General features: G+C 45.1%; 5 protein-coding genes across 5 annotated transcripts; 3 read left to right on the forward strand and 2 right to left on the reverse strand.

Moving 5' to 3' along the window:
• Window positions 1-872: 872 nt before the first annotated feature.
• On the forward strand, window positions 873-2,507 carry N7481_007296 (flavin-containing monooxygenase; the record flags this gene model as incomplete). The annotated part of the gene is made up of 1 exon (XM_057266515.1): window positions 873-2,507. One exon carries the CDS (start codon window positions 873-875, stop codon window positions 2,505-2,507), a length of 1,635 nt encoding a protein of 544 aa, XP_057120716.1.
• Window positions 2,508-6,373: 3,866 nt separating this feature from the next.
• N7481_007297 (uncharacterized protein) lies at window positions 6,374-8,091 on the forward strand (the record flags this gene model as incomplete). The annotated part of the gene is made up of 3 exons (XM_057266516.1): window positions 6,374-6,578; window positions 6,638-7,680; window positions 7,939-8,091. The coding sequence occupies 3 exons, from the start codon at window positions 6,374-6,376 to the stop codon at window positions 8,089-8,091; spliced, it is 1,401 nt and encodes a 466-aa protein (XP_057120717.1).
• Window positions 8,092-8,811: 720 nt separating this feature from the next.
• N7481_007298 (Zn(II)2Cys6 transcription factor domain-containing protein) lies at window positions 8,812-10,697 on the reverse strand (the record flags this gene model as incomplete). Its single annotated transcript, XM_057266517.1, is given in 7 exon segments — window positions 8,812-9,039; window positions 9,058-9,128; window positions 9,470-9,545; window positions 9,756-9,815; window positions 9,949-10,236; window positions 10,336-10,498; window positions 10,570-10,697. Coding segments are annotated over 7 exon segments (1,014 nt in total), but the record flags the coding sequence as incomplete, so codon positions are not given.
• A 733-nt stretch (window positions 10,698-11,430) lies between these two features.
• Window positions 11,431-12,996, forward strand: N7481_007299 (MFS transporter; the record flags this gene model as incomplete). The annotated part of the gene is made up of 1 exon (XM_057266518.1): window positions 11,431-12,996. The coding sequence occupies one exon, from the start codon at window positions 11,431-11,433 to the stop codon at window positions 12,994-12,996; it is 1,566 nt and encodes a 521-aa protein (XP_057120719.1).
• Window positions 12,997-15,489: 2,493 nt separating this feature from the next.
• Window positions 15,490-17,118, reverse strand: N7481_007300 (pyridoxal phosphate-dependent aminotransferase; the record flags this gene model as incomplete). The annotated part of the gene is given in 6 exon segments (XM_057266519.1): window positions 15,490-15,919; window positions 15,970-16,052; window positions 16,065-16,312; window positions 16,367-16,512; window positions 16,562-16,844; window positions 16,896-17,118. 6 exon segments carry the CDS (start codon window positions 17,116-17,118, stop codon window positions 15,490-15,492), a joined length of 1,413 nt encoding a protein of 470 aa, XP_057120720.1.
• Between the last annotated feature and the right edge of the window lie 446 nt (window positions 17,119-17,564).

The raw sequence follows: 17,564 nt of genomic DNA on the forward strand, positions 1-17,564 counted from the left end.
AATATTTACTGAAATGTTGGGGCCATTTATACCAGTTTACTATTTCCTTTGTCCACTGGGAGATTGTACTTCAGCCAAAACACGTCATTCTATCACTCACAACTAGGCCTGGTAAGAGACCTGAGACTAGATAAGAGAATACCGAGGGGTAGATAAGAGACTAGATAAGAGCACCTGACATCCAATTTCAATGGATCTGAACTTATACGCTATGGTACCCTTGGCATACATATTACCTAGACACGCGATGATTCCTAAGTCATCCGGCATTATACACGCAGCCCCGCAAGAGATATAGCGAGATGCGAAATACGGCTTTTGGAACCATTCCTGTTGTCAGAACTTGTTACGAGTATAAGGTAATTTCTCACTAATTTAATGATGTAACAAGCCTGCGCTTTGGTCGCGAATTTGGCGGGCTGTAAGGGTTGCCTCTTAATGAGGTCCGATGAAAAAAATACACAATATACTCTCCAAGCCATCCGCCAGCAAGGTTCCCGCATTCTAAGTTATGCGGTCATGGACATAACATTGTTACCACCTTTGAGTAATCTCTTAACGCGTGTGAGGTTGGTCACAGAATTAATAGCAGCTGTATATAACCAAATCAATTCGTATCTTAATTTTATATCACAAGTAGCCCCCGTTGGCACAGGTAAAATCTCCAATCACCCATCATGATTGCTCCTCATACAGAAGAAATGCGGAGATCCTAGGGGCAACTTGAACTTGATGAGGGGTCATTCCCCATCCTCTCGGACCAGCGGCTGTTCCTTCGTCCCTCAACATATAAACCGTTGCTTTCTCCCCCAAACGCCCCTTCAGATACACACTGGCGCTTCAGACCTGGCTTAGTACCTACATTTTTCACCATGACCATGCCCCAAGATAACCTTCCAATCCAGGCGGACGCCATCATTGTAGGCGGTGGATTCTCCGGAATCTATGTCTTCCACCGACTGAGAGACCAGCTAGATCTGAACGTCAAGATTATTGAAGCGAGCTCAGACTTGGGTGGAGTCTGGCATCGGAATGTTTACCCCGGAGCTCGAGTGGATTCCCCGTCTCCCGTATATGGATTCGGGATTGAGGAGGTCTACAAGACATGGACTTGGTCGCAGGCATACCCAGGACAAAAGGAGCTGCAGGCTTACTTCGATCATGTCGACTCAGTCCTATCTATTAAAAAGGATTGCATTTTCAATACTCGTGTAAACGGGGCGTCTTTCAATCCCAAAACTGCGAAGTGGACTCTCCGTACTGACGATGGAAGAACGGCCGTCGCAAATTATTTCATCCCCGCAATTGGCTTTGCGGCCAAGGAGCATATCCCGGACTGGACAGGAATTGAGTCCTTCAAGGGTACGATACACCACTCCTCAAACTGGCCTCGTGAGGGAGTGGATGTTACGGGGAAACGCGTTGCTGTCATCGGGACCGGTGCAACAGCAATCCAGATCATCCAAGAATGGGCCAAAGAAGCGGGCGAGCTGTTCGTCTTCCAGCGAACCCCATGCTTGGCACTCCCAATGAACCAGAAACACTTTACCCCAGCGGAGCAAAAGCAAATAGCAGCAGGTACAGCGGGCCTGTTCAAACTCTCCAAGAAGACATTGTCAGGCATGCCCTACCACGCCCCGACCAAAGCGTTTGCCGACTTCACTCGCGAGGAGGTCGTGGAGTTGCTGAACCAGCTCTACGATGAAGGTGGCTTCGGTCTCTGGGGCCTCTCTTACGTTGACCTTCTGTCGAGCCCTGAGGCCAATCGATGCACGTACGATGTATGGGCTAAACGGACTCGCGAGCGTATCCACGATCCTGTCAAACGCGACCTGCTGGCACCGTTAGAGCCACCACACCCTTTTGGCACGAAGCGCCCGTCATTAGAACAAGATTACTATAAACAATTCAATCGACCGAACGTACACATTGTTGATACAAAGTCCCACCCTATCGTGGAATTGACACCGAACGGCATCGTGACGGATGACGGAAAACAATATAAAGCTGAGACCATTGCTATTGCGACTGGGTTCGACGCGTCGACTGGCGGTCTTTCCAAGATGGATATCAAGGATGTCAATGGCGTCGACTTGTGTGAACGCTGGAGATATGGGATCTCAACTCACCTCGGAATGATGGTCCCCGGTTTCCCAAACATGTTCATGCCATATGGGCTTCAGTGTCCAACCCCGTTCACGAATGGGCCGGTTTTTATCGAGCACCAGGCGGACTTCATCCGCGATTTGGTGCAGAAGATGCAAAACGAGAATATCCGCTCCATCGATCCGTGTCCAGATGCGGCGGAGGCCTGGAAGGCTGAAGTCAAGGCCGTTGGGGATATGTCTCTTTTCTCTCAGGCCAAGTCTTGGTATATGGGTGCAAATATTCCGGGCAAGACGGTTGAAATGCTTTATTATTTCGGTGGCATTGTTCGTTGGCGCGAGGCGTGTACGGAAGCTCTTGGGCCTAAGTTTGGAGAATCGTTTGCTTGTCATTATTGCTAGTAGACTGTGCAGTCTGATGTATTATTTAGCTTTATCTGGTTAGATATTATATGTTGACGATTTGCTATACTAGTATTGTGGCTTTTAGCGCTCCTTCGGGACCAGATCGTTCGTTCTTCACGGCGACCAATGTAAAGATGATTAAGTAGATTAGTGGACCCGTAATAATTCTTCATCATTGTTCGATGATTCAAAACTAGAAAGGGCCACTGTTCTTCGAGAAAGGATCAGCTCTATAGCGTAGAGAGCTTCGCTATGATTGACTGGTCCTTTTACTAGTAGCTGGGTGCTAGTCACCGAAGTCTGGTGGCTGAAGTAACGGATGATAGGTTTGGGGATGGTGAGCCCAGCATTCTCTATACAGCTGTATTATAATGTTTTTCACGCAAGTTGGTACCCCAAGTGAACTGTAGAAAATGTGCAATACTGTGAACATTCAAGCCTGCGGGAGTTGGTCAGCTGATGTGGGACCCGGCGTCCGCGGACCCCGTTATCAGTGGAGCCTCCAATCTAAGCGCTTAAGCGCTTAAGCGCTTGCCTGGATTTCAAGGAAATCAACGCGAATCAATTCGCACCAAGGCTAAGTATAGTAGTCTGGGACCAGGATCGCGTATCGGTGAGCTCCGAGTCTAGGACAGCTCCAATGTATTGCTAATTGTCGCTTGCCGACTAACGACTATCGACCACCGCCCGCTCAGGTTGGGTGTATAATCATGCTAGTATGGAGGGAGTACAACCTCATCTCCATTGACATAATGCCAGAAGTGCGGGGACCTACCCCGCGCCCGTTCGTAAACTTTCTTTCTCTATGTCTGGAGATAGCACTTCAACACCCGAGACTTGTCCTCTGCCGTATATAATTTCTCTAGTTTGCCATCATTCTTCAGGCTTCGTTGACTGCTGTCTCAGATACGCACCATCTTTTTCAGCTGTTACGCATCTCTAAATTCTACAATCGACACGACACTCTCGCTTGTTAATAAATATGCTTGTTACTGGCGGTTCCCGGGGTACGTGTCTTGGGGCGCGCTACCTTCAGAGGCTGCACGTTTTGTCTAGAAGATATGAACATTTATTTCACGCGAACATCTTGTTCCCTTTGCTCTTTGTCAGAGAGAGTAGACAACTTCTGCGAAAGAAGGCTCGTATCGTGAATATTAGCTCTACATCAGCACGTCGTCGTAATTTATCATTATAGCCCCGCTATAGCACCTCTACAAAACCAAATAGGAGAATGGACTTCGCTGATAAGTAGATATAGCATATCCCGGAGCAATCACATATGCTGCATCAAAAGCAGCACTCGAAAATATTACCGGGACGTTAGCGTTCGAGCTCGGTAATTACATCCATTATTTCGAGATCGATCTCAAGCGAAAGCGAAACCAGGGCGAGGCACTGACTTGGAAATCGTGCTCTAGGACGAGAGTTTGAAGCCACCGTTAATGCGGTAAACCCTGGACCCGTGAGAACGGATATGTAAGTCTTTTGATCACTCTCAGCCGTTTTTTGAGTGCTTCATCTTATCGAAAGTATTTACGCATTGAAAAATGTATCGACAATTCGGGGGCTCTTTGCACCAACTAACCAAATATTGCAACCAGGTGGAACAATACTCCGGGATACGATGAGGTAGAAAGGGCTATTCATACCGCTACAGCCACGGGTGACCGTATAGGCAACCCAAGAGATATCGCAGATATCGTCGCCTTTTTGTGTGAAGAACAGTCGAGATGGGTAAGTGGAAGCACGGTCTGTGCGAACGGAGGGTATGTTCCAACATAAGTCGGGCCAAAGTACAAGATTAAGCAGATGCTGTGCCTAGCTGGAATAAAGAAAATCGAGAGCTCGAATAGACCATTCCTTGGCGATAAGGTAACATGATATTCTTTGACTGCTCTTCAAGAATTACATAGTGAAGCAGTCATTCTTCCACCTACCACTTTTATTCCGAGTCCTTCTCCCCCCAACCCTGTTATTTCAGTGTAAGGTATGGACATTGATTAATATTTTCAAGAAAGCACCATCGTTATTCTCTCTCACATGGATGCCCCCACATCGAAGACGTTCTGAAAGAATATCCCGAGCGAGTTCGTGGACGAGCGATTTTATCAGCGCTAGGTAGTCGGGTTGGCCAGTGTTCTGGCTTTGATTTTTCTTGCCGGCTTCTGTTACGGGTTGTAGCCCTGTTTTCTCGCAGTGACTGGATTCCGCTGGTATGGCGGAGCAAAGGTATAGTGTCCGCTTCATTCAGCACGCTTTGACGTAATGTGACGGCGGGAGGATTAGGCTATTTCTACAAATATAATATGACTAACGGGATTGTGGTCTTAGGAAACAGTGCTTATTTGTAGATAACGCTATAGAATAAGGTTGGTAGGTCCTCTATGGTTCTGTTTGTTTATTATTATAAGACTTAGTGTCTTATTAGGCTCAGGGAAGTAGAGATCAAGGTAGGCGAATAGGAGGCGTTGATTTACAATCAATATGAAGCCTTTTTTGTAATGTATATGTCTAGCGTAGGCATCGCCATAACCCATTTTGGGTTGGAGATGCCGACCCAAAAACCCAACCCAAAACCCAATGGGTTAAACCCAATAGCCCAGTGGGTACCCATTTAAATCGCAATATATTAGTACTTGACATCTAACTCTCAATTTCCAAGGTTCTAAAGATTTATAAAGTGGTTGGGGGAGGTGGGGGCGCTACGTGCATTAATATATATTCAATAAAAGATACAGGCTGGCACTTCAGGGGCAAAGATGTTGGATACATCAGAGCTCATAGGAGAAGACTCCATTATGCCAGTAGTAAACAATGTAAAGTAATATACTACTAACATAATACCTCTTAGGTCTTCTTTCCAAGGTTTATTGAAAAGTAATCGAATCATTGAAAATCGGTATCAGTCGATCATGCCGAATTTGGGACCCACTTCGGCTGGCGGGTCCCGAGACACCTTTCCATTGAGATTATCTCGAACATGAACTACTGAAATCGCCCCACCCTGCCCGCGGCCGAAGTATATAGTACCTTCACTGGAGCTGAATGGGACACTCGAGATAGTGGTTAGGATCAGTCCTCTGTATTTGCTGTCTTGGCATACCAGCATATAAAAACGACCAAAGTCCGAAGGGCGTCTTCGCAGCTCCGATCGGGGAACCCTGAGTGGGCCACCACGGTTGTGCTTCCTCCAAGTGGAGCCTCGAAAGGGAGTGCTTGTCGGCGTAAGGGCAGTCCACCGACTTTTCCGGCCTGGTTCGACCCACCGTTGCGCTGAGCTTGATGCTCTGCCTCAAGAGGGAGGGAAAGAGAAAGTTAGTGTGACCTAATCCATCATTCCACGGGAATGAAGCGAATCAAGTTGCAAATGATTGGTTCTTCTAAGGGCGCGGCGAGGTCTTGAACGACAAACGGAATGTCAACCAAAGGGCGCGAGCAGGGACCGAGATTTCCAGAATATATTTGTAAATCAGATCCTACGAGGAGGATCACATCATTTCTTTTTCTCCTATAAAACGGGGCCCTCCACTCCACACTCACGGGGTGCAGACACCTTGTATACACCGCGCGGTTGTTCGGGCTCCACTTTGTATTACTTTTTTTCTTTCTTCTGACACTTTCGCTCAAAAAAAAGGCAACAACATCAAGCCGGGTATAATTAATTATCCTTAAACTCAAACCCACCTACACATACCTGGCACGGGTCTAGGGTCCTTCGTGCTACTGTTTCTCCCCTGGCCCCCTCCTCACCACCTCCTCCTCACCACTTCCTCCTCTTCCCCCTCTTGCTCCTCCTCACCACTTCCTCCTCTTCCCCCCTCTTGCTCCTTCTTGCACCTTCTTGCTCCAAGAAATCAGCCACTATGGTCGCCGCTTCAATTATTAGCCGGGGATCGGATACATTAGATGTCTTCACTCGGCGTTCGCAGCCAAACATCGACATTAACCTTGTTGGCCAGAAACCTGGGCTTGTCAGCTCATATACGACTGGGGACCATATCGAGGGGACCGTCACTGTCACAGTTGAGCATGAAACACGCTTCAATGAGGTTGAAATTGTTCTACAAGGTAGGGTGTATCCGATAAACAGCTCTATCTAAATGCGCGAGTTACTTACGGCGATATAGGTACATCACGAACCACCGTCGAACGGGCCGTCTGCCCTGGCCGGACTGGCTCCCAACACATGTTTTTGGAACTTCGCCAGCCCATCGAATACGGCGACTATTCAACTCCGCGCATGTTCGAGCTTGGCCGCAAATACTCATTCCCCTTCCAATTCGTCATCCCCGAGCAACTGCTGCCGCAAGTGTGCACCCACAAGCGCAAGTACAATGCCATTCACCAATCTCACACTATGATCCCGCCTACTTTGGGAGACCCAATGCTGGCTGGTAACGGAAGGACGTTGCTGGACGATATGGCTCCTGAGATGAGCCAAATATCGTATATAATCCGCGTGGGAGTGCTCAAGAGATCATCGACAGACCAGCGCCAAGTCAAGGCATTGGCCAACTTTGCCAAAAAGGTTCGAATCATCCCAACAGTCGAAGAAGAGCCGCCTATCCATGTTTTTGATCACCCATACTATTGCACACGCAAGGAAAGAAGCGTAAAACGTGGTTTTTCAAGGGGCAAACTGGGCCGAATGGTTGCTTCTTCTGCCCAGCCAAAACCGATCCGTCTATTGCCTCATAGCTGCGACGCCCGCGACACCGTCAGCACTGTGGCCACCCTTCAATTGCTATTCAACCCTGTAGGAAATGAGCTGCCACCAAAGCTGGGCTCGATGACCAGCAAGCTCAAAGCCAGCACATTCTATAGCGCAACCCCTTGGGAAGATTTCCCTTGCCAGTCTGGAGCCATGCCGTTCTCGCAAGGCTTTTTCAACGAGTCAGTTCCTCTCTCTACCATGTGTGTCGGATCTGCAGAGTGGCAGAAACACTCGACATCTGACTGCGAACGCCACGACTCAACAGAGTCTACTTGCTCCGAAAGCTCCACTGGACCGTCTTCCGAGTTCAATAGCGACATTTATTATACCGCATCGGTGGTTATTCCAGTCAGTCTTCCACATTCGAAGACCTTTGTTCCGACCTTCCACTCGTGTCTTATGTCTCGTATTTACTCTCTGGATCTTACCCTATCTTACCACACGCCGGGCACAAATGTCCTCACCCCGACCATTTCTCTCCAACTCCCAATCCAAATCACAACCCAGTCCGATTATACTTGTGAAGGGCTATGACCGGGCTTAGATCCAACAGGGCGATGTCACAAACTGTCTTTATTAAGCTTAGAGAAGAAAGGAGAGACGCTAACAGACATGGAATAAGGGGATGCGAGTAGCACGTGGCGAAGTGAACAGGAGCGGCAAAGCCGTGAAACATGATCGGGCCTGGTCCGTTACAATACCAACACGATGAAGTCTGAGTTGGATGTGTTTGTGACACAAGCTGAATTGGATAAGTTCTTCTCGTTACGCTCTATAACTCCACACGTGAGTGATCCAGTCATAGGCGTGAACTTGGCTCCTCCGGAGTATTCGGAAACTATCACCCAAAGAGGGATTCGCGCATGATATACACAATCACTTCCTTATTTTACAGAGACGACCATTTAGGTTCACGCGCAAGCTTGTTTGCGTCGTATATCGAAACTTGCTTTCTTTTCTTCGTGGCGTTATTCGTGTGATGAACTTTCTTTGGACTTCTGATACCCCATTATTCCTGTTATAATCTAGCGTTCAAAAGCATTGATATTTTATGCGAGTTTGATGCGCCCCGTTCACCTTGAATACTACAATGGTGCTGTTTGCTGGTTCAAACTAATGCACATGAAATGACTCGAAGACTAGAAGTAAGGTTCAGAAGGCTGTGTCTCCCATGTGATTCTATAATAGACCCATTTATCTGAATAGCATGGCTGCATCAAATCATTTTATTAAAAGTAAAATCGTGATCTATTCTGTGACCATAGTCCTTCGCCTGTGTCCGGGACCTCGATGAACTGCAGGCAGCTCCCTATTGAAGAAGTTGCCGACCCTCTGGGTCTTTATCTAACAACTGAAATAACCCTACGAAACCCCTTAATGAAGGACTTCCTTGCTTAATCTAGTCTCGATGTGGGCTCTTGGGACGCACCAGAGATACCGAATGACTTTGACGTTACATTTCTTTGGTCAGGCACCATGTTGTTTAAGAGGCAGCCGCATTGAGGGATCGGTGATGAGAGGTATATGTTTATTACTTGTTGGAGGAAGTAGGGGTTCAGTTATATAATGACTGAAGCAAAGACAAACTTACTGAAGGTACTTATAGAGATCCTTAGCCGCTAGGCTATTGTATGTGCTTAGGACTCTTAAAATCTCAGCTACAATATTGACTAATATAATATCGTTGGGGTCCCCTAATTCCCCTAAGGATAGAAGACTTAATATGGTGAGCATTAACGCTAAAGAGAACAGAAAGGCTGGAAAAGTATAGCTAGATAATAACATTGATCTACTTATATATTCTTCAATATATAGCTTTAAATATTAATATACAGCGTAAATATAAGCTTTACTTAAAACTCTCATAATTAGAGTAATTTCCTTATTTTCTAGGGAGGAATTATCTTTAGTATAATAAATAAGTAGATTAAACAAGACAGGTCAAATTACCAATATCATACACTATAATAGTTTAAGTTAATAAGAGAAAAAAGCAGTCGACGATTAGAATTCGAGAGATATATATAACTGAATTAGAGGAGCAAAAATACTGTATACTTTGAATTAGGCCTATCTACCTTGAGCCTGAGGTTTTCTGGAAGCGTCTGTACCTATTGCTTTAGCTGAATAAGTAATTTCTGCTTATACTGGAGGAAGCTTATAGTTAATTTCTTATAGCTATATATCTCTCTGGTTATATTCCCTATAATTCTGGCAAGCTCTATAGCTACTACTTAATATATACTATCTGAGAAATTCTCAGGATAAGCGTCACAGAGCAAGTTAGAAGATAGGTTAATATAGATATCGTTATTATAGATCTAGACAGAGAACCCTGCTTTTAACCCCCAGAATCAGTTAAGTATATAAGTTGTCTACTATATATAAACCTAATACTCTCTTTCTACTTAGTATAATGTTGAACTTTGTAGAATATTATAATTTAATCTGAGGCTAAGGCTGAGCTATAGGGCATTATTAATTAAAATATATTCAGAGTAAAATTAGATAAGGAATTAATAGAAATATACCTTTGGGATAGTCAGAATAATTAGGAATAAAACAAGAATAAGGAGATAGAAAGGGCCTATCTCTAAGAAGGAGAATACTTTTAATATAATTTATATTAGGCCTTTCAGGGATAATCTATAATAGGTTTATTACCTAAGCAAAGAGTATAGATCCTAGTATAGCTAATATATTTAAGTCTATTATATTGTAAACTAATAAGAAAGCCTGGCCAACAGTAAATAAAGCAAAATATTTATACAGAAGACCAGGGTTATTAAAGTCTCTTCTCTGGTAGATATTATAAAGAATATTAAATATTTCTTTCCTAAGAACTAAGTAGAAAGCAGGGTTTAGATAGCCAAGGGCAGTTTTTATCAGTAGTTTAGCATAGACTAGACTTAGCCACTGTACTTTAATATTGAACAGTGATTTTAGAGTATTTTTGTCAGTATATTGCTGTCTAGGCAGATAAAATACTAGTAAATCTGTTATGCTTATATACTGGTAAAGATAAGTGGCAAAAGTAGTATAAGCTGCTTTACTAATATATAATAGTAGAGCCGAGCTACTAAGGCTTTAGAACTATAGAGTCTCTCTAACTGTATAATCGGGAATAGTAGAGCTGATACTCTTGGGCTGTTGCAGAGGATTATTCAAGGTTGTTATTGGCTTGAGGGAACTTGAAGGAGTAGGCGGTCTATAAGTCTGGCGTGTCTGTTGATCTTGAAGTTCTTGGCTATCTTGGATAAGCTGTTCTAAGTAGCTATAATTTATAAGTTAGAAATTGAAGTTTCTTAGTATAAAGCTTGCTAGATAGGGAATCTTATGCGGCACCTTTTGTCAACCCGAATCTTATGATTGCGGTTTATATAGCGATACTGAGCTGTATAGCCAGCTCTCAGGCATCGTGAGCATAGCTTTTCGCCAGAGTATTTGACCTTTTGCGAATGGCACCGATGGCAACTGGATAAAAGATGAGTAACAATTTAGTTATGTATGACTGCACTGCAGTACTGATGCGATTGGTCTTTTTTGTGATCTTGTCGCACTCGATGGGTCGTGACGTCGAAATTCTGATCGGTGCATTATGTTAACGGAGATTCAAACAAGACCACTCACTCCTGTCGATTAATATAGTCCAAGCACAACACAAAGAGATACGGCAACAGAGGCAAGTGCAGAGAAGAGATGGCCATGGCAGTGGATGTGGGGGCGACGATACGATCTCCGTTCCGGATGGAGCCGGCCAACTTTCAAATCGCCGACTGCTGGTCCAATCAGAATTAAGTACGATCGAACTTGACAATATGTCGGCCTTGTAGTTTCCTTCGGCGGGTTGTCAAAAGGCGTTCGCTCCCACCTTGTCATGGTAGGATTTCCCAGGTTACTTGCTACCTCTTCCTGTCATCTCTCCAGCTCTCCAACTTCCAACTCAACAGCTTTTGCGTTGATTAGTACCGGAGACAGAACGACAAGACGGCATGCCCTCTAGTAACCATACATGCTATCCTGACTCGGACTCCAGGCTAGATGTAGTCACAGAAGGGGTCGTCTACGAAGCGGTAGAATCACCCGACGGACAGCAGTTGCACAGACCGAATGGCTCAGAGGACGATTCTGAGTGTATCTCACAAGACGGTTGCAACCGTCAAATCCAAATTCAAAATGTGAGAAAAGATCTACTAGGTCTCTCTGATGTTGCTGACGATACAACTCCAGAAGGGAAATGAGATTCAAAAAGCTGAGATCTGCGATATATCGATTAGCCGCGATCAATTCAACGCCGTTGTTGAAAACCCTGCTAGTCGTAGTGTGGCGGAGCAACCTCCGGTGATGCAGACTCTTATGGATTTCGAGAATGGTCTTATTGGCTGGGATGGCGAGCGTGACCCGGAGAACCCCTTGAACTTCACGTCTGCAAAGAAGTGGCTGATCACCATCATACTATCAGCCATTGGGTTTATGACTCCATTTGCCTCATCCATCATAGCCCCCGCGATATCTTTTATTCAGAAGGACTTTGGGGTCAACGATCTGACCAAGAGTGCCCTTCCAGTGAGCATTTTTTTGTTAGGTTATGCAGTGGGACCTCTATTTCTATCACCATTGTCCGAGATATATGGCCGCTACATCATCATAACTCTTGCCAGTGCCTTTTTCTGTGTGTGGCTGATTGGTTGTGCTCTTGCTCCTTCATTGAACACACTCATTCTCTTTCGCTTTCTGTGCGGTGTCGGCGGTTCGGCTTCTCAAACTATTGGAGGGGCCACGATAGCAGATCTTTTCCCTGTTCATGAGCGTGGCCGAGCTTTGGGCATCTGGTCACTTGGGCCGATCCTAGGGCCTTCTTGTGCACCTGTCATTGGTGGATTTGTTGCTGAGTCGATAGGGTGGCGGTGGGCTAATTGGATCACTCTGATTCCTACCTTTCTCATAGTGGTAGCCATGGCTATTTTCAACTGTGAAACCAATCACCGGGTCTTGATCGAACGGAAGACAGCCAGAACACGCCAGCAGCTTGGCCGACCCGAGCTTCAGAGTTGTTTCGCCGATCCAAAGATTCCTCGCTTGTCGAAAGAGGATATAATCCTTGGAGGTCTAATCAGACCTCTAAGATTGCTTTTTGGTTCTGCTATCGTGTTTGGCATATCTCTTTATATCGCATTTGCATATGGGTGTCTCTATCTTCTATTCAACACCATCCCCATTGTCTTCCAGGACCACTATGGTTGGTCTATTGGCATTACAGGCATCGTATACCTAGCCCTTTTGATTGGATATATCATCGGCCTGGTCATCTTTTTGACCATGTCTGACAAGACTATAGTCCGTATGACTGAGGCCAATGGTGGGGTATACGAACCTGAGATGCGGCTTCCTGTTTGCATTTATTTCGCTTGTCTACTACCGATTGCCTTCTTTTGGTACGGCTGGAGCAGCGAGAAAGGCAGTCTTTGGATCGTACCGGTCCTTGGGCTTGTGGTATTTGGTATCGGGTTTGAGTGCATCTGGCTGCCGACTCAGGCATTTATTGTCGATGCGTACCCTCAGTGCGCTGCTAGTGCCCTCGCTGCTTTCTCAGTAATGCGAAGTGTAGTTGCTGCATTTCTTCCCTTAGCTGGACCGCAAATGTACCACGCCTTGGGGCTTGGTTGGGGAAATACTGTTTTGGGGTTGATAGCTTTAGCACTTGTACCGGTTCCTTTAGTTATCTACAAATTTGGCAAAACCATCAGGAAGCACGAGCGGTGGAAGCTATAGGAAGATCAGGGATGTTCTCATATGTATATTCTGGGTCCTGGCTATACTGATAGATTGCGAATTATAAGGGGTTGTTAGCTTTGTATGTGTATGCGGCGTTGGGGCTTTCAAGCGACATGGGTCCAGGGTTGGGTGTAGGTTAAGGATATTGGCCGAATCCGGCATGGGCGGACGTCCTCCTATACTAGTGATGGAGGAAGGCCAGATTAGCGTCAATTCTCAGTCTAGCAACTTATTTGTTACTAGAAAAACCACCTACACTAGGTTGATGAGAGGCTGCGCGGACCAAAAGATGAAGATTTCAAGCCCACGCGGCCAAATGTCTATATTAGATCTATGTTGCTTGTTGTAAAGCCAGTTGCAATGGCAATCCGGTGATTGACTTCCATGGTGGCCCCAGCTCAACTGACATGTGTCCAAGGTCGGGAAGTTGTGGAAACATGCCTTTGGCCTTAGATACCCAGCCTTAGGGCGGGTGAACTGTGGCCAGGTCTTTTTTGCTGTGGACGTAGGTCTACAGCTCTCGGTCGAGGTTAGCTTACAGTCTGCCAACTGGTGTCTAAGGTAGCTTTATAGCTATAGCTGTCTGAGATCTCTAGTTTTACTTTGGTACCTGTTTTAAATCTTTTGATTTCTGTCCCTATAATCACTACTGGCAGTATTTCGCCGCTTGATCCCGGTCGCTGTCATCTTATAGTGCCTGTGTAATCAAATCTATTGTTTCTTTACTGTAAACTAGATCGTTGCCCAATGTTATAAAGACAGTATTTATTCTATCTTCGACCGCTGTATTAAAGCAAAGCACAGAGGCTACCTAGCACAGGCTTTTATTATAAAAAGTAGTAAATCACTCATATATATATTCTTTACCGCTATTCTTTCTACAGGAGATAGATCAGATCAGTTAACCAACATTTAATAAACAACATAGTTCTATTTACTGTTTTTGTTATATATACAGAATATTATCATCACTTTTGATTCTTTTTCTAGAGCCTCTGAGTCAGATATAGTAGCCTCTTCTCAGCCTCAGATACCGCCCTATCCCTCTACCTAATATTCTGTTCTTCCTTCATCCGCTTACGTACCTGTTTCAGGTTGACTAGGAGTCTCTGCTACCTTAATGCCTGCACCTAGCAAAATATAAGGAGTAGTACCCGCTAAGGGTTCTTGCTATACACCTCTATAAACTTACGGCGAATCACCTGCTGGTATATTCCCTGACGATCGTCTAGGCGGTCCTATCCTCGAACCCACCGCTACATAATATCTGAGCTCCTGATTAATTGACCCTGGGTCTTCTGTTGTCTTATCTGTACCGGCCAGGACATCTCTTGCTTCTGTGACTTCCGGTCGACTAAGCTCTACATCTTCCCTAGCTTGTGGTCGACGATGTGCCTCGAGAAAGTCAACTGTGGTGAGAGGCCTTGCCGTTGGAACTTTTATTGATATGCGGAAACTATCTCGCCAGAGTATCGATGAAGATACCGTATACAATAAACCGGATCCAAATTTGGACCTTTAGCCATGAGGACTCAGTTATGAAGAACCGAGCTGCTAGAACATTATTGATCTGAAAGCTTCTCATATTTCTTGAGTTTTGGTCTTTCCATTAAGCTAAGGTGTAGGTCATCTAAACTTAATTGTCCCCAGCCTCGGCAAAATGTTAGATGAGCAGCACTACGTCGAAGACTCGCGTTGCTGAAAACGCCGTGCCCTATAAATAATAGCAATCAAGATGTTCAACGTAGTTTCAGTCAGTTTTGTAAAGTTTGAGAAAGCCTCTCTTTGTATACCCAGGAGATAAGGTGCAATGTATATTTCTCTTGCTGAGCAGCCTCACGAACGAGAGGTTCAACCGGCATTATTGGCTTAGTAGCTTTTACCGAAACTCTCCAGAAGTTATAATTCTCTGCGTCAACATCATTGTGGATTAATTCCCACTGGATACGAACGTTTGTAGTCCTACCAGGCTCTAAGACAAGCATTTGGTTTAGCGTACCAGTGACTTATAAGTAGTCTAACCACAGGTTATCAACAGGACTGTAAATACTGTATATAGGACTCTAGGTTTCTGAGAAACGAATCTTACCAGAGAAAATACCTAAAAATCTCCCTTGTATACGGGGGGATAATAGAACAGATAAGCAATTCTAAGACTTATCTCTACCAGACTCCAACACTAGTTAATTATTGTAGGGTATATATACTATATCAGGAGAGAAAGTCTGTAAGCTAATTCCCTTATAGCTTTCTTCCTTATTAGGGAAAGCCTATTTATTTTTAGCATAATTCTAATAGGACTCCTAAACTACATAGCTAGGCACCGCCATAACCCACTATAACCCGGACCCAACCCAAAGAGTTTACAACTTTGAAGTATAAAATAAAGCTCCTAAGGTGGTTGAGTACTGTTTCTGTTCGTGAAGAAGTGCAGGAAGCCCTCTTATACTTCGGTTGTATAGGGATTTAGGAGTTGACTTGAGACGTTTCTCATGTAAGATGCGCTACATCTGCTTCTTGTATCAAACACTGCCTAGATTGAATAGCCCGAAGCATTCTATTGAGCCCCTCTTCCAGCACGTTCTGTGGGTGCGCAAACACCATTCGGAACCACCCAGGTTCTTCGGATGCATAAATAGCCCCGGTTGCAATGTAAACCCTCTCTTTGTGGAGCCTCGCAAGAATATCCTTATCACTGGATGTGCGATCTTTCGCCACGGCTCCTAGGTTTATCCAAATGAAAAACGCAGCGTTGCACTCCACGTAAGGTATTTGATGGGATCGGAGAAACTTCGTCGCAAAACGATAGCTTCCAGCCAGGCGTTTCCGATTAGTCGCGATATACTCGCTTGTGAATTTGTCGTCCAGTAAGAGGGATGTGGCAATATTGTCGGCGAGGCTTGAGGGGAAGTTGTAGAGGCTATTCATGGTCAATGAGTCTCCTTTCATCAGTTAAAGATACAGACTCACGAAATGCCCTCTGCAGCATCTAAGAGCAGCGTATTCGATTGGCTAATCAAGCAGCCAATCCTTAACCCTGTTGCGCCAAAATCCTAGTCAAAGACATCAATATTCATATCGGTCAAAGGAATATGGATTCGTACTTTACTCAATCCCCATACAACATGCACCGTGCTTGGATCAATCACTTCCTCAAAATTAATAGACAAGACTGATCTGAATGGTGTGGCATCGGGTAGATGGGGATTATCCCAGACAGACAGTGCATAAATCTCATCTGAAATCAGGTGAAGTCCATTTCTTGAACAGAACCTCATGTATTCTCTTAGTACCTCTTCAGAGTAGCAACGTCCTAAAAAACCATTAGTATGGCTGAATAATGCTTTAGCAGGATACGGGAACAAACCGAGGGGATTATGTGGCGAGCACAACAAAAGAGCTTTGACTCGTACGTCGTTATTCTTCGCTTCGGCATATGCCCTCTCATAATGCTGGAGTGCAGCCATACTGAACGGGTCTGTTTTTCCGAATTTGACTTCTTGGAGTTCGACTCTGCAACAATAAGCTTGGTTAAATCAGAAAAATGATCGGTATCTCTCACCTGGGCCTGGCTCCAAATATCGTCTTGAACGCGTTAAAGTATGGTCGTCCAACCAGAACATGGTCCCCAGGATCTGCTAATGCCCAGGCACAACACTCCACTGCATTACTGACGCCAGATGTAATGGTAAGATGAGAGGGGCAGAGCGCTATGCGAGGACGGAAACGGCGATTCAGGAAATGACACAGTGATTTCTTGAGCTTGTGCGAGCCGCTGAATCCGTCACCGTAAGTCAGTGCATGTGCGTCGATTTGGAACTGCAGAAATAGACTTAGCACACAGGCTGTGGTCGGGTTATGTGATGTGGACCTGAACAAGCAAATATGAATCTTACGGTTGAATTGATGAACCTCTCCATCTCCGCCTGCATGAGAGTCTAGACTGCTATTAGCGCATAGTAAAAAAAAAGGAATATTATTCTCACATTCTCGGCAAGACCAATATTTACGACCCCATTGGGGTTCGACTGCGGAACCCATAGGTCGCTTAGCACGTCGAGGAAAGATGGCTTCTGAGCCACGAAGTCTTTTCTCTCGCGCGGAAAGACCACGCTCCATTGTGCCTGTCGGATTTTAAAAGCTGAGTGATTGTGTTTTTCAAGTAGGACCAACAGCATAATTCCCTCTTTTAACTCGTGTCGATCGACACAATCAAAGTTTACTGCAACTCATGTTTTCGGAAGGCGCAAGGATAATGCGGGACCTGCGGGTAGAGCGGCAAGGAGCGGGATCGTACTCCATTCTTTAGGATACTGCTTATTATCTTTCTTCGCTACTCGCTCTCTGTGTTCTGTCGAAACGCCAAATTTATATACAATGGCCAATGCGTGCTCACACTCCGTCGACTTCTTCGATCCCAGAGGATACGTACGCGACTCTGAGCGTGAGGCTTTTATCCGCCTCTAATCGAAAGGCTTCTTCATCTGTCCACCTCCTAAACCCTATGAGTTAGAAGAAGATATCACGACAGATATATATTTATTTTAAACCATCCATATGGGAGC

Source organism: Penicillium waksmanii (genome assembly GCF_028829765.1).
Source record: "Penicillium waksmanii strain IBT 27052 chromosome Unknown utg000007l:1.0-4314555.0:1.0-4317578.0, whole genome shotgun sequence".
Classification (NCBI taxonomy): domain Eukaryota; kingdom Fungi; phylum Ascomycota; class Eurotiomycetes; order Eurotiales; family Aspergillaceae; genus Penicillium; species Penicillium waksmanii.